Source organism: Perca flavescens, chromosome 22, assembly GCF_004354835.1.
Source record: "Perca flavescens isolate YP-PL-M2 chromosome 22, PFLA_1.0, whole genome shotgun sequence".
Lineage (NCBI taxonomy): Eukaryota > Metazoa > Chordata > Actinopteri > Perciformes > Percidae > Perca > Perca flavescens.
Window position 1 is genome coordinate 24,426,175 of NC_041352.1, and position 25,029 is coordinate 24,451,203.

Here is a 25,029-nt window from a genome sequence, read left to right on the forward strand (position 1 = left end):
TGTCTTATTTTGAAAGATGAAAGGCTAAACAGGAAGTTGTCTTCTGTTACTAATAATTTGTGATTTTCCAGTCAATATTATAAATTATATCTGATATATTCAGAGCAATATACATCTGTGTAGGAATCTCAAGTAAAAATAAATGATTCACTTCAATTTTTGCAGATCAGTTTTAATTTCGGTGAAGCGCAAATGTAACACACAGTGAGATAAAATGGTAAATAAAAGTGGCTGCATTAGCCCTACACTACATTTGTCATTTCATAAGTCACTTGTTATGAATGTCAAAGATTAAACATCTCATACAGTTTTGAATCTTTCTAACATTTCCCTTCGTTTCATATCCTCAACCCAAAACATTTGTTTATTTATCCAGCTCACTGACACAAATGACTTGATGAAGTTTATTGTTCTTTTTCAGCAGTTAACCATGCACCACATCTACAATGATATATTCCACCAAGCTGCAGTGTCACAGTAATATTAGGATAAACATTATGTCCTTTATTTTTTACTTCATATACAAGGGAACCCCCGGAGACCCTCTTACGATGAGCTTCAGCAGAATCTGGAGGAATAAGGAGCTAACATGGAGAGAGGGAAGCCGGCAGGTGTGAAAAAACATAAAACAAAGTGCTGAAGGTTGCAGCAGTGATTGAGAACACTTTTCCCCCTCTTAATGTGGCACCTTGGAGGAGCAGTAGAGCCACCTTTCCCCAACCTGGTTCAAACTTGGATTCCTTTTCAACAATTCCCACCCACCCAGAAAGTCCCTGCGACTGAGATCATACTTTCAGCCATGCTTGCATTAACATACAGGCGCAGAAATAAGCTGTTAGGACGTTAGGACTCTGCACCATCATCACTACCACCAGCTTACTTGCCACCTTCAGGTGAACAAGTTAAACAGATTTATATAGAAATATGCATCCATTGCGCGCAACAAAGGTGTTAAATTGTAGACCGACCTCAGTATTATTTCTGGAGATTTGGAAGGTTTATAATGGCATGAAGAGGCGTTTTATTATACTACACTTTGTATTTTTTTTAAGGCTGATTCAAAAATGTTTTGTTTTGAGGCAGAACAATTGCATTCATTGAATTCAAAAATTAAATGTAGTATTATTCCCCAGAATTACATACCTGTCACCAAACCATAATATAATTGAGCAGTTAAATAAACAGTATGTGATTTTCCAAATTCACATATCACCTTTCTTTTTTACATTTTTAGGCTAAATAAACTCAAAGCATTACACTGGAAAAACTAAAAGTGTTTTTCACCAGAATGACATATCAGGCACCAAAACATAATGCAGGGAGGTCAAATTTAAAGAAATCCAAATGAATATTTGAATAGATAAAATAGAATGTGATTTTCCTTAAATACTCAACAAAAATGTACAGAGTTTGGTTGGTGGCCGGTCCTAATAGAAAAGGAATTTAGTTTACTCCACCAGAATGATAAACCTGGCACCAGACCATAAAGGATGGATATATAATTTAGAATAAATATAATGGAACAGTTGAATAAATAGAAAATGATTTTCCCTAAATACACAGAAAATTGTAAAGAGTTTGGTTAGTGACTGGCCAATTTTGTTTAAGGTGGGTGGTGTTTAGCTGGGGGAGTTTGGACTTATTACCTCAGTATTTATACAATCCTGGCTAAGGCCCTGCAATTGTATCCCCTCACGTCCTTCTGACGTGCCTGATTAGGTGCAGCAATCAACACAGACTTCCTCAAAGAATATTTGTAGTTCTTATTACCGTTCCTTCCAAGATCTTTTGGTGGAAAAGAGCCTTTAAAACAGCAAAAGTGCACATGCTGGATGAGCCACAGGAAAAGCACAGAAGACGGGTTGTTTTGACTGCACAGAGGTTTAAGGCCTCAGAGGTGATGAGCTGTTTAACACCAGACTCAGTTCTGAATTGGTGAGGTATATTTGAGTTGGTGGGGGGGTGGGGGTGAGCTGAGGTGGAGATAGAAGCGTCTTCAGAGCAGTGAAACACACAACTACTGTAAGTGCACACTATAAACTGCAGCTAGCGTGGTTACAGTCAGTGCCGGACATATACACAACACACTGTGTCAACATTTTCCCGACCTGCAGATAAAAATACAGGACATTGACATATTATTTTTTTTCTCCCTCGGCCCAGGTTTTTTTTCATGTCCTCGCTGTGGATTGTTGCACCTCCACAAAACATCCACTGATCAAGTGACGAGCAGCGGAAAAACCAAAGCGACAGGCTAAGTGTTAACGCGTAATCAGCGGGGTTATAATATCAGTCGGTGATGGGGTTTTTTTCTCCAGCGTCAGGGCGGCAGGAAATCTACAGCAGACTGTTTCTTTTTTTTTTTTTACAGAAGTAGGTGTCGCTGTCAGCGGTAGAGCAGGTCAGAGGTGAGCTAAACACACAGGAACCATCAGAAACACTGACAGAAAGAGAGAAACTGCCACACACTGTTCAAGTACACGGCTACAACCATTAACAGCTCAACTAGCTAGTCCTTACTGGAGATGCTACACAGGATTCACACAACAGTGTGTGTTTTACGGCTTCCCCTCCAGATAAACTGCTACAGAGCCGCTCCCCGACTCCTCCAACCAGTCAGATTTATTTACAGAGTTTTACAAAAAGCAAGGATGAGAGACTAAAGCGGGAGATAACTTGAGTGATATTTTGCGGCAGTGCAGCTGGGCAATGCCGGCTCCAACGGGAACAGACGTGGAGGAGATGGTCTGATTTCAGAGAGTTGGTCATTAAAAGATTAAGTCCGATGACGGGGGATTTTGTGAGTTGTCTGAAATGCAAAATAAATGTAGTCTGTACATTAAAAGGTAACTTGATGTGTGCGGATTTGGGCATCGGCCCTGAATCCTCAACTCCTGCCTTATAATGTTAAGTTTTATAACATGAACAAGGTGTTTCCTTAGTTTACAGTTGTTTCACTTTCCTAAATGTTTCCATATGACAAACATGCAACAATGCTGCTTCCACTCCCTTTTCTGTCATTTAACCATGTCTTAAATATACTTCCCATGATTTACATGATTTTGTGAAACTGTGTTGTGTTTGTGAGAGTCATAATTGCCCATTTGCACTGCCTTAAAATGTGGCCAGAAGCTTAACTGTTATGCGATGTTTGGTAATACAGATGTGAAATTAGTTGTTCAGCATTTGTTCCTGTGTGGAAATGATTGTTGTTGTTGCGGTCTCTTGGTCGGTTCCTCCTGTTTCTACAGAACGTGCGTGCTCCTGAAAAAGCCCTGAGAGAGAGAGAGAGAGAGAGAGAGAGAGAGAGAGAGATTAAGAAGACACAATGGAAAACTGTTCAAACCCAGCTTCAATTTGTGTTTTTAATCTGTAATGCATTTATGATTCAGTTAAACCCATCATGTCCTACACAGCTGAGTGACTTGGGAAACTGTGTGAATGCTCAACAAGTTAATTAACAAAAAAAAGAAAGTTAATTAGCTTCCTGTTATCATTGGCCATTCTCTTGTTTGTTTATCTCTAGAGTCTTTTATACTTTTTCCCCCTCTCTACCCATGTGAATTTCCCCATAGTGGGATTATTAAAGGATTTTGAATCTTGAATTAAATTCCATCGGATTATTTTCACTTCATGCACAATATTCTGTCCGGCAACTCAAACTGGCTCATTAGAGACATTTAAAGCTTTAAAGGTCCAGTGTGTAACGTGTTTAGTTGTTCATTATCAAAATCTGTATTCCTTTTGGCTTGAAATTTTACATTTGCATTTGCATGAACTGGGGTAGACGCTCCATCTTGAAATACGTTAGCCGATGAGGTGTTAAGCGTTTTCGCTGTCACATGATAAACTCACAGGTGCTGCTAATGCTGCTAATGGGTATCGTAGCTTCCCTGGCCCAGCAGGTTTGAAGAAGGACACACGGAGGACCACACATATTTAAAATCCAAACATCTTCTTCGCCCAGAAAAAGAAAACGGATGTTGAAAAGAGCATGAGACCGGCTTTTTAAAGCGTGAAGGCTACCGTAGCTGGAATTCGTACTTTGAACTGCGTGGCGCGAGAGAGAGTTGATTGCGATATATGATCTCAACGCTGGATGGGAGAAATTCCCACACTTTGGACCTTTAATGCAACCTTTATTCATTTCTGTGGGTACTTGGGTAAACAATTTGATGCTTGAAGAACGGTTGATGATACGATTTCATATTATTTATTTAATCATTGCAGAAGGGCACTGATGGCATCCTACAACCGTTGCTACAGGCTGAGCAGTACTAACCACCACGAGTTAACTGATTTTTATAGTAGAGCTGCAACGATTTGTTTAATCGACCAATCGATTAGTCGATCGACAGACAAATCATTGGTAACTATTTTGATAGTAAGTAGAAGAATAGAAGTAATTTTTAATGCAAAAAATTAAATTAAATGCAGTTATTAGCCTCTCAGATATGAAGGTTTCCTGCTCATTTGTGTTTTGTATCATATTAAACTAAATATCTTCGTGTTTTTGTTGGCATTTTAGGCCTTTATTCGATAGGACTGCTTGGACATGAAAGGGGAGAGAGAAGGGGAACGACATTCAGCTAAGGGCTGCAGGTCAGAATCGAACCCACGGCCGCTGAGGCGGGGACTGAGCCTCTGTATATCGGCACACGTTCTACCAGGTGTGCTACCCAGGCACCCCAAAACAAGACATTTAAAGACATCTTGGACTCTGAGAAACTGGGATGGACAATTTTCAAAGTTTTCTGACATTTCTTTAACCGAACGATTAATTGAGAGAATATTCGTCAGACTAAAGAATGATGAAATGAACCATTAATTGCAGCCCTATTTGATGGGTAGAAGAAGTGGAGGGTTTCTACCTGGCTACTGGACGTCCAGCTTGCTCGGGCCGACGCTGTGGATGAGCTGGGAGGTTTCAGAGGCGGCGCTGTACGCTTGAATCAGCAGGTTCTTGTTGAGGTCTCCGACCCCGCTGCCAGCCTGCAGTTTAGGGTAGGGGGGCGTTTCCCCGCCCTGTCGCTGTCCACGAGCGTGGGCATCCAGCTCCATCAGGTGCTCCAGGGGGCAGCCGTCTGTCCCCTCTGTGAGCGGTGAAAACTCATGAGCGCTCGGCTGCTCGTCCCTGGACACAGGACTGATGGAGACAGATGGAGAACTTAAAGACACAATGGTGACAGAGACAGGATTGGTTTGTTAATTTGCACTTTTCAAAACACAGCTTCAGTATTGAAGGTTTCGTCTGGCTTGCGTCATGAGCTACAAAATGAGATCTGGAAGGAAGCAGTCTCCACGTTTTTTGTGAATGAATCTTTCTTCCTTCGTCTCAGACACCCTATACAAACTTGTGTCTGTTTGGATGAGCAGCACAGGACGACAATGAGATGCACGACTGGAAGAAAGAAGCCAAAAAGGCTGATTGGTATGTGTGGAGTCACCTCAATGCAGACAACACTTGGCAGACAATGTACGAATGTACAAGCAGTAAGAAACAAAAAAAAACTACAAAAAAACTATAATTCCTTTTGTTATACTGACAAAAAGAACATGCCGACTCAATGCTAAAAATGATGCTGGGATTCAAAAATGAAGTTCTGCAGTGGGAACAAAACCAGAGACAAACAAAGACGTCTCACCTGACGTCCATGGACTGGACTCCGTCAGACAGCTCGTCCACAAAGCTCTTGTTCTCCAGGGGTCCCAGCATGACGGGGGCTTCGGCTGGAGTCGGGGCGTCCTCCTCTGAGGGAACCGCAGCCTCGGGCCTCATGTCAGACGCTGCCAACACACAGTGTCGCTTAAAAGTTAGTTTTCTGGGAGATTCAGTGGTGAATGTTATTATAATAGAGGCGCTGTAGGTCTGATTTAGGAATCTCTAACAGGAGAATCCTGCCTAAAACTAAAGAGATTAGAATATATTGATCACCAGAGGAGAAATTCAGATGTTGTAGCAACGGCAGGACAATAATAATAAGTACAGATAAATAGAGAAACATTAACAACAAATAACTAGAGGCATATGAAATAAAAATAAGAATGGAGTAAAAAAAATAGAAACGATACCAACTCAAAATAACAAGGAGAGTTTTTAAATAAAAAAAGAAATGGCTTATTCTTTCATCTATTGAGTCATTTATTTTTTATATTTTTGGTACATTTAATGGCTTATTCCTTCATCTATTGAGTCATTTATTTTTTATATTTTTGGTACATTTAATGGCTTATTCCTCCATCTATTGAGTCATTTATTTTTTATATTTTTGGTACATTTAATGGCTTATTCCTCCATCTATTGAGTCATTTATTTTTTATATTTTTGGTACATTTAATGGCTTATTCCTCCATCTATTGAGTCATTTATTTTTTATTTTTTGGTACCTTTAATGGCTTATTCATTCATCATTTGAGTCATTCATTTTTTATATTTTTGGTACATTTAATAGCTTATTTCTTCATCTATTGAGTCATTTATTTTTTATATTTTTGGTACAGTTAATGGCTTATTCATTCATCATTTGAGTCATTTATTTGTTGTCAGCTTCCAGCTTTCAGAGTAACTGGCTGCTTGTTAGTCACATTACTTTCTAGATCATTTCTTTGGCAGGTTTTGTAACTCAGTGTGTCTCACCTCCTCTGATCTTGCCTGTGCTGATAAAACAGCAGTAACGTAAAGCCACTTTGGGTTAGAGAGTTCAACAAATGCTGCAGTGTACTTGGTGTTGGTGTTACTGCCTTTTAAACCAATAGGAGGCGCTGTTTCCCTGCCTGTATAACACTGCTGAGTCACACTGCAGCGGACACGCATCTTATTCAATTATATAGAAAACTAATTATACTGAAGGAACAGGATTATACTTCACATCCAATTAAACAAAACTAAAAAAAACAGGGTGGATATGGTGAGTCAATAAGTCGTGCAGAAAGTAATAGAACAAAATAAATAAAAATAAATAAAAATAAAGCAATGCGGTGTATCTAACATTCACCTGCAACACCAGACAGAGGCTCGACTTCACTCTTCCGGGTTCTCTTCATGATCTCCTCAATTCTCTGTGAAAACAGACACAAGGAACCTTTGTTTTAATAATTGTTTGCACCGTATTTTTAATATGTGTCACAGTTTCAGGATGCTCGATAATGGCGTGTGAGAAAGGCCATTTGCTGCTTTGACGTTAGTCTACTGTATATCCACGACGTTCCACTTCCGGTCCACCGGAAATTACGCCGGATCACGCACGCTCTTTTCGCCCGGATGTCCGTTACCCTCCGCTTCCTTTGTGTCGGGGATGTAACCTCCGGCGGATTTGTGAGGACTATGGTTAACTGCTCCTCGGATCTCTGCAGGGTAAATCCAGACAGCTAGCTAGACTATCTGTCCAAGCTGAGTTTTCTCTCGCACGACTAAAACAACTTTTTACGTACACATGTTCCACCAAAACAAGTTCCTTCCCGAGGCTATTTTGCAGAGGCACCGTGGCTCCGTCCGGCCGCCCAAGACGATTGTGATTGGTTTAAAAAAAATGCCAATAAACCAGAGCACGTTTTTCTCCCATCCCGGAATGCTGTGTGGACTATCCAGCGCTGTGAAGGAAGGTCTGGCAATTCGAGACTACATTGATGTAAACTCTATCATTTAGGAAACAGACGTATACGTTTAGATCTGTGGTACCTTCTTCCTCTGCAGTCTCTCCTGCTCCTCCTGGATGTGCAGCAGCTCTCTTTCCTGCCTCTTCCTCTCTGCCTCTTTCTGGGCTCGCAGGAAGGCCTCCTCCCTCTGAAAAAACACCCAGAAAACATCCTCATGTCATGTATCTTTCCGTAAAAGGGGAGTATCGTTAAGTTGTAGTTGCACATACCACCTTAATTAAACGATGCAATCAAGAAAACACTGCATCTGTCCCCAGGCTAAAAATGGGAAACTAATCTTAGTTTTATAAGGCAAGGCAGCTTTCTTTAAAGAGCAGTTAAAAACAATAAAAAAATCATTTGTTTAAGAGAATATAAAAACAGCTAAAATATGATAAGATAGGCATAAAATACAAGAATAAAAGTTACAGTGCAGAGTAAGAAATATTATAAAAATACTTTAAAAAGGCAGCATCAACCAGTAAAGTCTTCAGCCTTAATTTAAAAGAACTGAGAGTTGCAGTTTTTTGGGAGTTTATTCCTGATATGTGGAGTATAGAAACTCAAAGTGGCTCAATGATACAGTTTCCTGTGTTTATTTGACCTGACCTCTCGGTCCAGCTGATCCTGCATGTCCTTCCATCTCTGCTCCTTCTGCCGTCTCTCCTCATCCTCCTTGTTCCTCCTCTCTTCCTCCCGCCTCACCCGCTCCTCCTCGGCCTGCAGTGCAGCTCTCTCCTGCCTCTCTTTCGCCTCTTGCTGCCTCCGCAGCTCCTCCTCCGCCCTCAGCCTGCAGCAACACAGGAAGGTTTGAGCTGAGCAGGCCACCATACAAACCTGCGTTAACTTAAGAATAGTCGGATGTTGTCAAAGTGTTGATAGAGAGGATTTTTGGTGTTTTGGAGGTTGATTTTTGTAACGTTCATTAGCCTGTTAAAGGTGCTGTAGGTAGGATTGTGAAGATCCATGACTTAGCCAAAAAATTTGAACATCGACAACTCAGTCCCTCCTCCTTTTCCTCTAAAGCCCAAACTTGCTTCATGTAGTTCTACTGGAACATAGGGTCAGTTTCAGCAAATATGACAGAAAGTTAGTTAATATATAAGTCTTACCTACTGCCCCTTTAATACTGGACTGAAGATAATATTTTGGATCAATTGATTGTTAAAAGACTAAGTTGGAGACGGTCCATTACAGATCATCCTATGTAAATCGTGATAGTTTTACTTCGTAAATTAACACTGATTTGTATCCAAGAATGAATACTGAAATACTGGAAAAAGCAGCTAAAAAGATCCAGTCGGATTTGTGACAAATCTCAACTACACGTTTAAACCAGAATCAGAATCAGGTTTATTGCCAAGTATGTTATCACATACATTGGAAATTTGCCTTTGTGTTTTGTTGGATAAGAACGAATAAATGGTAGCAAGAAGGAAAAAAACAAGTATGACAAAAGTCAACAATAATTACAATAAAAAATGTGAAAAAGATATTAAAATTTATGTAAAACATGTGTTTTAAAAAAAATTAAGATTTGGTTATTTTTATAACTAACATCACGATATACTGTTATCAAAATATGATTTGTTTCTTCCATTTCACCCAGACTTAGCTTAGGCTTTTAAGTGTACAAAATCATACATAAACACACATGTAAACATGCATTTTATGGCTGCAATTTACAGTTATTTCCATTGATAATTAAATTAGAAAAATGCCAGAATATAGTGAAGAATCCTCATCGCAAATTCCCAGATCCAAAGATGATGTCTTTTTTGTCTCAATATCTTTGGATTTTGGATTATTAGTCAGTTAACTATCACTTAAAACAAATAAATACAACAGATCTTCACACTCGAGAAGCTGGAGCTAGGAAGGTTTGGCGTTTTTTCTTGAAAAATGACGATTAACTTGAATGTATAGCTAGTTTGTTTCAGCTCAAATGGACGCCCACCTCTCATCCTCCTGCCGTTGTCTCTCCTCCTGCTCCTTCTGTAGTCGGGCCAGACGTCGTCTCTCTGCCAGCAGTCTGGACGCCTCCTCAGCATCCTTCGTCCCGCCAACACTCCTGCCTGTGGGCGTGCCTGGAGACTCTGTGGTGTGGAGACAAAGATGCAGTATGACTTAACAAAAAAAAACTTTCAGGAGTCAGAATAAGAGGTGAAGTGGACTAAAAGTGAAAAAGACAGTTTTTGACGCATGCATGCATGCATGCACGCACACACGCACGCACGCGTGCAACAGACGGACACACACACACAGACACACACAGAGTCATACATACACACAGAGACAGAGACAGAGACAGACACACACACACACACACACACACACACACACACACTCTGTGCCTTTACCTGCATTCAGTTCTTTGCTGGTGGATTTGGGGATCTTTTTCTCAGAGGCCTCAGATTTGGTTGATTTCTTCTCAAGGGTGCCCTGACTTTTGAGCTCAGTGTGACCCCTGTCATCGGTGCCGGGGGTGGTGGCTCTCTGCCGGAGAGGGGGGGGGGTACTGGCCGGGGGAACAGGGCGACTGGGCGCGACTCCTGTTGGACCTCACCCTGAAAACCAGCACAACCACATCAGGTCACATGGACTATAATTCAGGTAAGGGGTGTGTGTGTGTGTGTGTGTGTGTGTGTGTGTGTGTGTGTGTGTGTGTGTGTGTGTGTGTGTGTGTGTGTGTGTGTGCGTGTGTGCGTGTGTGTGTGTGTCATACCGTTTCGGCGTGGCAGGGCCCTTGCTGTTGGCCCTGAAGGAAGAACTGCGGGCTGGTGTGTTTGGAGTCTCCCCCTGCAAGTCACATTTACAAATATTACTGTGATAAGAACAAGAGCACACATTTATTCAAATAGTCAACCATAACATTATATACAACATCTGGTCCAAATATATGTCAGCTACAACATGAACGTAAAATCTTCTTCCTGTCTCGTCAAACCCTGATCTATTTCTTCTGCTCCATCATGGCCCTGTGATTATGTCCTATATGTTCTTTCAAACCAAATCATTTCCTATATTGATTTAATGGTTTCCACCCGAGAAACCTGTTTGGATCTCTAAACAAAAAGCACCAGTTTTCAACAAAGAGATTATGTTTATCTTTCTGCTCCAAGAAATATAACACATCCTGTAACATGGTGCATGATAAAATACCCAGATTATTCTAATCTAGATTTCATTTCCCCACACACCCAAATGTGTGTTATATTTCCTGCTGGAAAAAGCAAAGACGATGCAAATAAATTGCTGATTAAGAGTCCTTTCATGGTAAAAGAATCATAAACTCTGCAGAAGAAACCTTTCACTCAGATTTCTGTGTTGTTGTTTCTTTAAATAGACTTGTCGCCTGTATTTAACACTCAGAATAATCATAAAAAAATAAATAAAAAAATAAATACTGGGCTGCAACAATCACATAAATTATTCCTGAATGTCATGCGTTACCGACTCTTGGTTTTTGCCATCTTAATTCTGATGATATAATGAAAAAGTCATATACAGCTGCGGGCATGTGTGTAGGTTTGTGTGTGTGTGTGTTTGTGTGTGTGTGTGTGTGCGTGTGCGTGTGTGTATGGGCTGACCGTGGGTGTTTTGGCTTTGGACGCCTCTTCAGGAAGTCCAGCGATGCTCCTGCGGTTGGAGGAACTTCTGTATGGTCTGTGGTTGTTGGGGGAAGCTGTTCGATGGGACACAAAGGACACTGACGGGTCACACGCACACACAAAACACACAAAGACACACACCGTGACGATGACACGGAAAATCATAAACCAATGAGTGAGGATGACACAGTTCAGCAAAATATTCACAGTAAATAAAAAGAGATGCTGTCTTCCTTTTGCCTGTAATCCTGACAGAGATATATTTGACCGAGTCATAGTTGTCAAGCGTGACTCGGGACTTTTCCCTTACTGTACCTCTCTCTGGTGAATGGAGGGCGGCTGAAGAGTTCGAGAGCTGTTTGTTGATTGGCTGATCCATCCCGGGTGGAGACAGGAAGTCACTGACTGATTAAAACAAAGAAAAAAAACACACTCAAATCACTCACACAGACACGTACATGACAGCGAGTCAAAGCACTGACTGCTGCAGTATCGAAGGAGGATGTAAATGTCATGTTTAATAAAACCTCCCGATCCTCGAAAACAAACACCCATCGCACGACACACAAAACTGCCGGCTCACACAGAAAATAATCCTGCTGATCGATAAACCGTGCAGGCTGCCGGATGAATAACCTTGGTGATGGGAGACAGAAATGAAGCAGCAGAACAGAGAGCAACCTGCTTCATCGTGAAATGGAGGAGGATGATGATGATGCAGAGGCAGCCGCTGCAGTCCCATGAAACTGAGAGGAAAATGTTTCCTACAGCACCTGAAGGCATCGTGACAACACCGGTGAATCGGAAGAATAGGATTACAATTCGTGCAATTGTGCAAGCAAGTGACAGAAAAGTGCAGCATTTCAGAAGAAGAGAAAAATAAAACATGGATTTTTGCAGCGGCTGCTTCTGTGATATGGGACTGGGATGATTGGAAATGTCTGGTGGATCTGTGTGTGGGGTGTGGGGTGTAGTGTGTGTGTGTGTGTGTGTGTGTGTGTGTGTGTGTGTGTGTGTGTGGTGTGGTGTATGGGGTGTGGTGTGTGTGTGTGTGTGTGTGTGTGTGTGTGTGTGTGTGTGTGTGTGTGTGATCTGATCTTTGCCTGTGTGTAGGTGGGGTCTAATACGTTTCACAGATACAGGGGTAAATGTCTGGTATGATTTATGGTGTGTGTGTGTGTGTGTGTGTGTGTGTGTGTGTGTGTGTGTGTGTGTGTGTGTGTGTGTGTGTGTGTGTGTGTGTGTGTGTGTGTGTGTGTGTGTGTGCGTGCAGGCATGTGTGTGTAGAGGGTGTTTTATAGACTGGGCTCCCTGCTGAGAATGATATGTCTGCATCACCAAACACAGCCCTGGGCCAGGAAGACAGGAAGTGGAGCAGCCCTTTGTTGTGATAAGGGTGTGTGTGTGTGTGTGTGTGTGTGTGTGTGTGTGTGTGTGTGTGTGTGTGTGTGTGTGTGTAGCAGGGGCTCCAAACCAGACATTAGCTCATTAGCCACACAGGAGAACATAAGTACTTGCACTGTATGTGCTGTGAACTGTTGATGAAAATGTTAAACAATAGAACAAATGTTTCTCTCTCTGTCTCACACACACACACACACACACACACACACACACACACACACACACACACACACACACACACACAAATAATGTGTGTAAACACACAGTCAGTGTTGGAGGTTGCACATTTGTTGTCTTAAAGAAATACATTCATTCATTGTTATTACTTTTGGATGAATTTTTCTTTTGTACTGATGAAACTGCTTATTTTTCAAACTTTGTGTTTAGTCAGAAAATGTAATTACCTTAAAACATGTCCATGGAAAGAGTCTAAAATTGATCTTCGTAATACTGGTAGCGCAGTTGGTTTTGAAAATCACATCACCGCGGGAGTCAGCAGAGTCAAATAATGTCACATTAGTAAAATCTAAACAGTAACTGGATGTAATACGTAAATATCAGGCAGCTGATATTCATACTACCGAGGAGCAGAGAGAGGAGAGCTTCAACTGAGGTAAAATATTGCACAGTACAAATTTAAAATCAAGTCAGCAGAGTTTTTAGGCTGACAACAAAATACTGCTAAGCTGCTTGATATAAATGTCATCCCAATTTAAAGTGTTTTTTTTTTTTTTTAAAACATATGTCTTCACCCCGGCAACAGAAAGCTAAAAAAATTACTTTACTAAATAAATGAAATCATCTGTGTGCTTTCAACATGTGATTTTTTTTTCTTTCTAGCTTTACGTTGGGTGTCGGCTGCTGGATATCTCTGCTTTTGTGTGACACAAAGGACTGCAGATAGGAACGAGTTGTAGTTGAGATGTTGGAGGAGAAGCCAGTGCGAGAGGTTTATGTATGCTGTAGGGGTGTCACAAGTCCAATTCTAATAATCTTGGGGCTCGAATTTTTGTTTAAAAATTTGTTACAAATTGACTGGTGAAAGAAAAAAATATTCAATTTTGGCATATGGCTTAGTGTGGTACACTTGATACCATGTAGCCTATCTTTTTAAAGAAGAATAGAGCTTTTTCACGGCAGACATGTTGACATGTCATAGCAGGAAAAGCACAGGTGTATTCAAAACCATTACTGATGGCTGCATTCCACTTAGGAGAGACCCTGGTATTAAACCATTACTGATGGCTGCATTCCACTTAGGAGAGACCCTGGTATTAAACCATTACTGATGGCTGCATTCCACTTAGGAGTCCTGGTATTAAACCATTAATGATGGCTGCATTCCACTTAGGAGAGGTCCTGGTATTGTGCATGCTGACTCACTGAAATATCTTACTGGGACACTTGATGGAACTGAGCCATCGTTAAGGTTATCAATTTCAGCTGTGCTTTTCCTAATATGCCAAGTCGAAATGTCTGCTGTGAAAAAGGTCCATTTAAAAATGTAAATGACAGTCAGCCATTAAAACAATAATCTGTTAATCTTTACGATACAATATTCCTAGGGTGGGTCCCAGGTCTCTTATTTGACATATCCTCGCTACTTGCTTAAACCGGAAGCCGTTGTGGCCCTCCTTCGTGAAAACTGTCTCAAAGCTCTTATAACTGCCCCGAGGAGAGAGGATGGAGGATGGAGGAGGGCCCACCGATGAGCTGTGAGCGAGAATACAGAGAGCAGCCTTCCCGGAAGCCGTGCGGCTGAAATGTGTTGCTAACTCCGCCCAAACAGCTGAAGAATGTCTCATCCAAACTCAAAAAAAAATGTCTTGTTTCCTCTCTCCTTGAATGATTTCATTTGCGTCCGTGGGATGGACTAAGACGCGAGGAAGCAAAGCAAGTAAAGGAACCGTGGATGCAATTTAAGGACCTGGGATGTACCCCTAGTCTAACAATGGCATAACAGTCAGTGCTGAAAAAGAAAAACATTTTTTTTTAAATGTTTCAATCACTAGTCAAGTCGAACCATGGATTTGAAGGATCGTGACACCCCTAGTATGTTGTGAAGTATGTATGTGAATCATGTTTCGGCATCTACTCAAAGAAAAGAGTCAATATATGAAGATAAAGAAGATTTGACAAGCAACACTGCAATGAATTGATCACCAGACACAGCACACACACACACACGTCATAAACACACGCAAGGACGATAAAAGAGCCGATGTGACGGTACAAAGACGTCGACACACATGCGAAACAGAGGAACAGCTGCAGGTGAGGCAGCAGCGGTATGAGCGTGGCACACACACAGTCATGGGGTCTGTACCGTTACGGGATTGGCTGGCGCTGGAAGCAGCAGGAAGCCCATTGGGCTGAGCGGAGCCAATGGCATGGCAGGGCGGGGTCTTAGGGTTACCTGGGCAGCAGGTGAAGCAGAGCGGAGAAAGCAAAGCGTTACACACCTCAGACACACTCGTACACCTGCGTCGCTAACACAACACACACATACACACGCTGACATAAAAAGTAAAGACATAGTGACACAACGCGCTCAACACAAGATTCCCAGCAGGAAGTGACACATCAAAACCTTGTTAAGTCGAATCATCGAGACAGACACAAAGGGATTCAAGATTAGAGCTGCAAAGATTATTATTTGTCAACTATTAACTTAATTCGCAACTATTTTGATAATCGATTAAGGGACCGTTCGGTATTAATGGAATGGACCACCAGAGGAAAATAGGGGAGGGTCATGTGTTTTTATTCTTTGTTGATGGGAGGGTCATCCATTTTTTTTTTGTCTAGGGGGAGGGTCACCCAACTGTTGTATTCATGAGAAGAGCAAAATTTCAAAGTGGCTTGTTTGGTGCGTATTTATCCATGTAGCTCCATGTAGCTCTCTCAGTCTCGGCACCTATCACTAGCAGATCAGCCAGACCTGTAGTATAGAGACCGTGGGATTTCCCAAACTGAAAAACACTGATCCACATTTTCCACTATTTTCAGACATTTTATAGACCAAACAACTAATCGATTTATCAAGAAAATAATCGACAGATTAATCAACAATGAAAATAATCGTAGGTTGCAGCTCTATTTGAGATGCAACATGAATGGTAAGGTTGTGTTGAGTCATCAGGACACACTGAAACTTTGTCCTGATGACAGGGCTAGATTAAATGTCAGGGGAAGTCGAAAAAGTCTGCAAAGACCAGGATTGTCTGCATCCAAAGAGTTTTGGAGACATTTCTCTCTGAATCACAAAAGTCCACCTCATGGTGGCACTAGAGGAAAAAGTCAGAGGATCACTAAAATCATTAGGATTCATCCTCTGGGAACAACGAATGTCAAATCAAACTGGATCAGAAATAAATCCAGTTGCTATTTACCTCAGTCTGGACCAGCCAACGAGCTGAAAGTGTGGCTGAAATTGGAACCAAAATAAAAGGCCTGTTGCTACTAAAAGTCGGTTTTAAAAACAGGCTTGGTTCTCTTTGCAGTTAAGGAAAATAAAATAAGAAACATTTGAAAATGCACCCAAAAAAGTGACTTCTGTGGGCTCTGCCAATTTTAAAAACGTCAACACAAATCACAACTCGTGATCTCAGAGGTTCATTCAAAAAACACAACCCCACTTAAAGGCATATTGTATTAAATACAATTGTATCTATAGTGTGAAATCATAATATAAGTTATCTCAGGACACTTTAGAAGGGGGTGAGAGAGAGAGAGCGAGAGGGGGGGGGGAATACAGAAATATGACTTATTTCCATTTTGGAAGAATCATCTCACTTCACACACTGCCTGTCAGTATCATATACATTTAGTTTCAGGTCTTTTTGAAGCTATATGATGTTGAAACTGAGTGAAATAGTTCACGTGTTTAATGGCTGCACCAGTCAATCAAATGCAAATATTCCAGATGTCTGATGAACAGATTTGGTTCCTTTAAAAACATTAGGATCTCCACTAGAATTTAAAATAAAGTTCTGTGGTTTGAACAGCCTTTGGCTGCTCAGCATGTTTCCTGTTTGCATTATTAACATGCTGAAGTAGCCTGTTATAGCTGGTTGTTTTATTGCCTGAAAGGTCAGCTTATTATTGGACGATCAACTGCCTCCATATTTCTTTCAATTTTCCAGAACATAAAGCATGTAAACACAAATGAGTCAGCTCTGATGTATTTCTAGTACTAGCAAAAAATACGAGTGCTGCCTTGATGGAGTAAATAAACCGAGAAAAGGCAGCTATTATCAGATTTTTAGGTGGACTACCTTGGAACCAGAGAAAGATGCGCAGCGCGCGCACACACACATGCACACTCTTTGCATCTTTAGTGAGTCTCTGTCCTCTAATCGAGTGGGACTGTAAGATGAGATGCTGCTGCTGTTTCTGCTGCAGTGAGCGTTCTGCTGGGCCCGACAGATCCCAGAGCAGCTTCTCTGCCAGTCAGCCGGGCCGGAGCCAGGCCGGCTGCTGGGTGGACCCTGAACCCGGGTCAGTGCCAGGACGGCTCGGGCTGATGGATACTGTGAATAATTGATGGCGTTATGAAAGCACCGCAGGATGTAGAGCTTAGCTGGCGGCCGACATGACGGCAGAGATATCGCAGAAAAGACGAGGACGGTGTGATACCGAAGAAAGACACAAACTGAGAGACGGATGTCGGCACAGCAAGCAGCCTCGTGTCGCACTTTGTCTGCGTTTATGTCAGCGGCCTTGGTGCGTTCAAGGTGACATGTGTATCTCTTCTGGGAATTAGACGCTGACTACCAGCTTGGGAATAAAACAACAGCGCAGTAACACACACACACACACACACACATACAAATACAAACACACACACACCTGTAGCACGTTTACCAGCCAAAACCACCAGATTTAAACCACAGCTTCTGTCAGTCTGATTACAAACTGAAGCTCTGAAACACACACAGCAGACACACACACACACACACACACACACACACACACATACACACACACACACACAGCCTCGTCTAACCCTGATGGGGTTTAGAGACAAAGCGCTGAGCGGCTCCTGCATTGCAGCCTTCACACCCTTTTCCATCCACTGCCCTCTTCTTTTCTTAACCTCCATCACTTCTCCCCACATCCTCACCTTCCTCTGCTTATCCTCGTCCGCTCTTCCTCCACAGCAGTCCTCCTCTGCTTTGTCATCCCCTCCCTTTCATCCGACCATCCCCCTCTCACTCCTCCCTCCCCCCTTCTCGACCTCCAGACCTCCCCCCCCCAAACACCTCTCCTCTCCTCCTCTCCTCCTCTCCTCCTCTCCCCAGCCCCCATCAGTATCCGCCCGTATGGTCCCTCCTGTTCTACATCTCAAACCAACCCTCCACTGACATCATCACCATCGCTCTCCTTCTCTCTCCATCACCTCGCCAACAAAACCCCCATCATACTCACCCTCCACTCCATCAGGCGGTCCTCCCCACGTCCAACGTTTCGGCCTGTTATCCAGGTGGTCCCGAGCCTCCCCCCCTCCTCCTCCTCCTCCTCCTCCTCCTCCTCCTCGTCTCTCGGCGCCTCCGGCTCTCCGGCGGACCAGGGCCTCCAGCCTCTCCTGCTCGTTGCGTTCAGAAATAGGGAAGAACAGACATTCTCTCACCGAGCCATCGCTACGGCGACGGGTGCCCGGCGATGCGCACGGAGACAGCTGCGCCATGGTTACTGCACGCAGCGGCCTCGCCCCTCCGTCCTCTTCGCACTCGTCTGTTCTGTGTCTGCTGGCGGTCACCAGCGCTCGATCGCTGGCTCGTCTGTCACTCAGTGATACATAATCCAGCAGCGCTGCTCCCTCTCTTTCTCTCTCTTTCTCTCTCTCTGTCTGCCTCTCCCTCTAGGTAACACCGACTTCCTCCCTCTCCTACCTCGCAGTTGTTCACCCCACCCCTCTCTCTCTCTCTCTCTCTCTCTCTCTCTCTCTCTCTCTCTCTCTCCGTCTCTACCTCAATCTCCCTCCCTCTCTGAGTCTATTTCAAAGAGCAGTTTAATCAGGCGGGAGGGGACAAAATGCAACCGGTCACCACCCCCACATACATGCATGACACACACACACACACACACACACACACACACACTGACTGGGTAGGTTGGATATTGATACTGGCTATCTCCAGTGCTTCTTCACTCTTTCTACCTTCTTCTGCCTAGTCTCTACACACAAAATGTACAATCTAAAATACACAATCACTTCATAACAATATAATACAGACCACAGCAGAACAGCAATACAACATACTTTATACATGATATTATATGGTTCAAATGAATCGTCTGATTCGATATGAATTAGGTCAGGGAAATCTCAGTTACAATACCAATTTAGCTTGGGTATAAAAGAGATTCTCAGAGAATTTCTGCTGTAAATTGTACAAGCAAGAAGCAACGGTCAAATATTTTTTATAATGCACCAGGTTAATGTTTACTATTCCCCAAAGAGTTTGTTTAAACGACTTTTTACTTAACAGGACTCACATGACAGTCATTGAAAAGGCAGATACTAAAATTTCGGAGTTGTATTAATCAATAAAAGATCATTAAAACAAAAATTTAAATTGGAGAATCGATGATTTGAACCCAGCCCTAGTAATTATTATTAGCCTATATTACTGTTTATGTCTTACTTTCTCCTTTGCTGCTCTCTTCCTGCGTTTTATTTACAACCACATCCCATTCTGGTCTTTCAATCAAGGACCATTAACGTGGAGGTGTTACTGAGCAGACAGCAGTTGTATGTACGGTTAGCTACACAGTTTAAAGCTGATGGTAAACTGTCTATAAATATATGAAGGAGGGAAATGCCTCGCCTCAGCAATGTAATGGGTATTTACTGAAGGTGCATGCAGAGTCACGCACAAACTGCAGGAGGGAGGGGAGGGGTTCAGAGTCAAGCAGAGGGAATTAAAAAGAGACAGCAGAAATGTAAGATGAAGGGGGGGGGGGGGATGGTGGAAAGAGAAACATATATATTGTAGATATAGATCAGAGAAGAAAAGAAGAAAGGATGAGCAGACTGCAGCAGTCATTTAAAATTTCTCTGCGCAAAACTGTGACGTTTTGGTATTTACTTTTTGATTTATTATTCTGTTTATAAGGTGCGTGGCAGCGCATTAAGCAACACTGATTACATGCAAATGTAACAAAGTTAAGTAATAATGGACTTATTTACATTTGCAGTGTCCTTTCAGACTGTAAGCCTGACACACTACTATTAATGACACTTAGGCCTCCTGCACACTGCCGGCGTGGCGTGAGCGTGGCGTTTCTGTTGCGTGCCAGTTGTGTGGCGGCTGCGTGGCGTTTTCTATGTCTTTGCACACCAGAAATGTGTCGTACGCGGCGCTGCTGCTGCCTCTACTGGCCTTGTCTGGACACATGTATGTTTTCCATTGATGAACTTAAATAATAGCGTGTTCTTCAACTTTATTTTGTCAACATTTTTGTGTTTGTACATTTGTCTGCACATATTTTGATATATATATTTTGATATTTCAATTCCCTTTCCTGAGATAATAAAGTCAGAATATTATAATGTACAGAATATTTAGTTCTGTATTGACAGGTGCAATATTTGAAAATCAATAATTTTTTTATTTTATTACATTTATATCTGCATTTATGTCAAAACCTAGATACTTTCAAACATCAAAATGTCACTTATTAGACATATAAACATCTTTTCGTATTCTTTTTTTGCCCTGGAAACGCTTCCAACACGCTTTACGTGAAAAATAGGCGTCGGCCCTATTTCTAGCATACACGCGTTTTCGGTTATCCTGAGACGTGCGTGTCACGGAGGCGGGGTCCAAGCTCTAACCTGTTAACATGGGAGCCGAAATGAAAACGGAAACGCCACGCAGCTGATAGGCTCACGCCACGCAGCCAGTGTGCAGAAGGCCTTAGACAACTAACACAATAAAACAGCTAGAGATGACCAGTAAGCTAGAAGATATAGCCAAGAAATCAATCAACCAATCAATCAACCCCCAAGCAAATAAACTCAACAACCTAAAGGAGCTGACTGTTCCAAACATGACTCTCCGCTGATTCACAATCTTTAAATGTTACGACAAGTCTTTTTTATAAATTGTATTTTAAATTTTAAAAAAGACTGCTGTGAATAAAACTATTTATGTGGTGATAATAATCACAAAACTACACTCTACAGCTGAAATTATTAATAGATTCATCGATTAATTGATCAAGAGAAGATTAATTAGAGACTATTTTGATTATTATAATTATAATAGTTTTAGTAATTTTTCAAGCAGAAAAGTCAAAGCTTTGCTTGTTCCAGCCTTTAGACTGAGTATTTCATGCTATTCTGCCATATAGTAGCCTATATATAGATAGTTACATTAAAATCTTAATGTTTATTTTTTTTGTGGGGGGGGGTTTGTTAAAATGTCACAGTTGGTTCCGAGAAATTGAATCATTTATTTCACAGACAAACAATGAATTGATTGATCCAGGAAATAATCGACAGATTAATCAATAATACAAAAGAATCGTTGGCTACAGTCCTACCAAAAATCTTGGTGGCACTTCACAGAGTAGACAGTAGTTTACCGAAATACACAGAAGGACACGAAAGGTGCAGGTTGTCTCGGCTATGGACTGAAAGAAATATAAGTTTTTGGGGTTTTTTTAAGATTATTTTGGGGCCTTTTAGGCCTTCATTTCCATGGGACAGCCAAAGACATGAAAGGGGAGAGAGAGAGGGGGAACGACAAGCAGCAAAGGGCTGCAGGTCGTAGTCAAACCCCCACACATGGGCGCGCTTTTCAGCAGGTGAGCCCCCCAGGCATCCAATCAGTTACATTTTAAAGTAATTTGTCAAGCATGATGCCAGGCATGCTCTGGTTCCAGCTCTTCCAATGTGGCATTTTGACAAAACAAATACTTTGATGTCACGTAGAGCTCTGGGAAATTGTGATTTAATATGTTTTTTTTATATTTTTGACTAGAAAATAATAAAAACTGCGAGTCAAATGAGAAAGTAACAACCTTTTATACAATAAATGCTTAAGAAAGGAAATTAAAGGTGCATGTTGTCTCGGCTATGGACCGACACAGAATATTAAACTACATCCAATTTCAATTTTAGACTCATTTATCAAGCAGACAAACGCCAAACATGCTCTGCTGTTTTTCTTTGCTTTATATCGTTGTATAGTGAATATCTTTTGAGTTTAATACTATTGATCCAACAAAGCAAATACTTTGAAGTCACCTAGATCTCTGGGAAATTGTGATTCATTATGTTATGTTAGACTAGATAATTAAAAACTGCAAGTAAAATAAGAAATCTATGAGAAAGCAACAACCTTTTGTACAATATATGCTTACAATAAAAGCCTAAATTCATATCGAAATCCTATATTGAAGCCTTCTGTGTTTTCTTCATTGAATCACATTGATTGTGTGGATTTATTTCCCTTTTTTCAGAGGTGAAATACGTGCTTGTCACAGCTCTGCGAGCATCGACTGTCTGTTCCAGTAAACGGCACACGATACGCTGATGGTGATGTCATTGCCCCACGAGGCTGACCAATCATTATGTCATTAAGTTATGCATATGAGTGTGTGGAGTGGGGGAGGGGCTGTTAGCGAGCAAACAGAGCCTTTAAATCAATAAAGACAGTGACCCCTCCCCGTCAGAGAGGTGAGCGGTGAACTTTCTGTGGATCAGACTATCAGTCGTGCCGGGGGCTTGTTAACCCTTCATGTGCTGCTTAGCCTTTCAACAGGCAGAAATTATTGATATTCTGGCTCGAACTGAAAGGGTTATCGCACAAACGCAGCATTGTAAATAATGTTGGGCTCTAAAAAGGATTATAATAATAATAATAATAGTGTGAGTCAATGGTTCTCAGCCAAGTGATGCCCACTCATGACTCATGTAGAGTGGTGAGTTTTATTCCAAATGCACTGAACATGAACAGAAATATCCTCTCTGATGGTATTTTACTTGTGCTACACTTGCGTAAACGCTAGGGCTGCAACTAACGATTATTCTCATTGTGGATTAATCTGTCAATTATTTTCTGGATTAATCGATTAGTTGTTTGGTCTATAAAATGTCAGAACATGGTAAAAAAAAAATGTGGATCAGTGTTTCCCAAAAGTCCAAGATGACGTCCTCAAATGTCTTGTTTTGTCCACAACTCAAAGATATTCAGTTTACTGTCACAGAGGAGAGAAGAAACTAGAACATATTCTAAGCTTTTCCATTTTTTCATTTAAAAAAATTACTAATTCATCAATTATCAAAACAGTTGGCAAATAATTCAAATAGTTGACAACTAATCAATTAATCGATTAACCTTTGCAGTTCTAGTTTAAATGACCCTATTTTCTTCCGTTTTATGCACCTAACTACAGTGATTGTGTGGTGGGCTCTGAGCGCTGCCAAGATGCAAGTTCCCTACACTCAATGCTGTGCCTGAACACATCCCGTGCTTTTTTTATGACGTTTTATTTACTTGATATTCCTTTAAACTCGGCCCAACAACAGCTGGAAACACACTGAATCGGTTATGGATCGACACAATTAATTCAGTGGCAGCTCAGAGAGAAAAAAAAAAAAGGAGAAAAGAGAGAGTGATCATTGGTGGAAAAGATGCTGTTCACCCTGTGATCCAGTTTCAGTTTAAGTTTGTGAATGTTAAAGACATTAGTGATGGAGAGGAAGGATGAAGCAGAAGCAGAGGAAAACATAACACGGTCTTTGGAGGAGAATGTAGAGGTGGGTTATGCTGCATTCATGTCTATTTTGATTCATGTATATATGAGTTGCCAATTCACTATTGTTTATCTGCCTATCAAAATGATATTGTGTGATCATAACATGTTATCTTTTTTACAATAAATTCAAAGTAAGTCTGACAAAAAAGTTGTTTAAGATTTGGATTTATACGTTTTTTTTGTTTAAAGCATAATAACAGAACATCAATTTGAACATTTCAAATGTGACTTTTCACACATTTGCATATGTATATACTGTATGAATTATATCTGTGTAACATTTGTATTAATATTGTTATATTGCTTCTAACCATTACAGACTGCTGACTTCTCAAAAAACATAAACCTCAGAAAGATGTCTTAAATATAATTAATTTTAATTGCAAATGTAGCCAATAAACAAGTAAATAAATAAGTGAAATTGGATTAAGGCGCTTCAACAAACAGGGCTGGGTAATGAATCTAAATATATTTTGAGTACACATCGTATTAAGTCACTGAAAACAATCCTGGGTCAGATTTCTAATCTTGATAACTTCATTTAGAAGAAAGTCTGCACTGCTTACGTGTTATTCTAACATGCTTCTGCTTCCTGTTCAAGTTATGGCACAGTTTATTTTTTATTTATTCTTAAAGTGCTCATTTATGAGCACTTTAAATCAGTATTTTAAGCTTTGTTTGTTTGGCGTTAGGGGTCTGACAGCCTCTGTAAAACCAACCAAAAAGCTTCTAGACTCTACAGTTTGAATAGTTAACACAACAGTGAAATTATAATTTCAGTGTCAGTGGATGTCAGAAATGAGATGTCATTCTGTTTTCTCACTTTTTCTAACGTGTATTGAATGCATCATTAGTGCGCTGTGACTTCTGACCTTCTCTGCTTCTTGCTGCTGCCGTCTCTTCTCCTCGGCTGCCGCCCGGCGCTGCTGCTCCTTCCTCTTCTGCACCTCCATCTTCCTCCCTCGCTCCTCGGCGCAGCGATCCAGCTGCTGCTGCGCACGGCGCTCCTTATCCCGCAGCACCTCCGACTTCTCTGAACACATGAAAGGTGGGAAGTTAAGTACAAACACAAATATTATTTTGAGGCATTGCTATTTTATTGAAGTATTTTCTTTTTTCGGGAGACTTTCTACTTTTTTTACCCTAAATTTCAGAGGGAAATATTGTACTTTTTACTCCACTACATAGCCGGGCAAAAAATTAGCTTAAAGCTGTGGTAGGCAGTTTATTTTGGGCGTCGTTGGGCAAGAATATTGTAATTTAATACATTCTGGGAGAAAACTACACTTCTGCTTCTCCTCTTGGCTCTGTTTTCAGTTTTTATAAAATCTAGCCCATGACGGGGAAACTTAGGCCAATCACAGGTCTATTTCAGAGAGAGCGATCCTATTGGCTGTTCTGTGCATGCATTGCCCGTGCAACAGAGAGGGGAGTGGGAGAGCTGCAGGAAGAGGTCTCACTCTACTCTAAAATCTGCTGTTTTTTTGTATTATACCCACTGCAGATTAGATTTAAATACTAAAGATCTTAAAAATAGATTTTCACACAGAGACCCGTTCAAGTCAGGATTTTAAAGGTCCCATATTATGCTCATTTTGAGGTTTCT

The 25,029-nt window shown here is 41.3% G+C and overlaps 1 protein-coding gene across 1 annotated transcript in view; it reads right to left on the bottom strand.

Annotated features, from left to right (window-relative positions):
• Positions 1-162: 162 nt before the first annotated feature.
• The window catches only part of map7d2b (MAP7 domain containing 2b), a 31,788-nt gene continuing 6,921 nt past the window's right edge, over positions 163-25,029 (bottom strand). Inside the window, exons 4-17 of the mRNA XM_028570005.1 lie at positions 24,296-24,456; positions 18,199-18,237; positions 16,976-17,404; positions 14,977-15,139; positions 11,562-11,651; positions 11,226-11,344; positions 9,996-10,131; positions 9,593-9,731; positions 8,245-8,425; positions 7,679-7,783; positions 6,996-7,059; positions 5,646-5,787; positions 4,872-5,146; positions 163-3,275 (exon numbers count right to left, since the gene is read on the bottom strand). Coding sequence (XP_028425806.1) covers positions 4,876-5,146; positions 5,646-5,787; positions 6,996-7,059; positions 7,679-7,783; positions 8,245-8,425; positions 9,593-9,731; positions 9,996-10,131; positions 11,226-11,344; positions 11,562-11,651; positions 14,977-15,139; positions 16,976-17,404; positions 18,199-18,237; positions 24,296-24,456 — 2,039 coding nt within the window. The 3' untranslated portion in view covers positions 163-3,275; positions 4,872-4,875. The remainder of the gene's footprint in view (positions 3,276-4,871; positions 5,147-5,645; positions 5,788-6,995; positions 7,060-7,678; positions 7,784-8,244; positions 8,426-9,592; positions 9,732-9,995; positions 10,132-11,225; positions 11,345-11,561; positions 11,652-14,976; positions 15,140-16,975; positions 17,405-18,198; positions 18,238-24,295; positions 24,457-25,029) is intronic.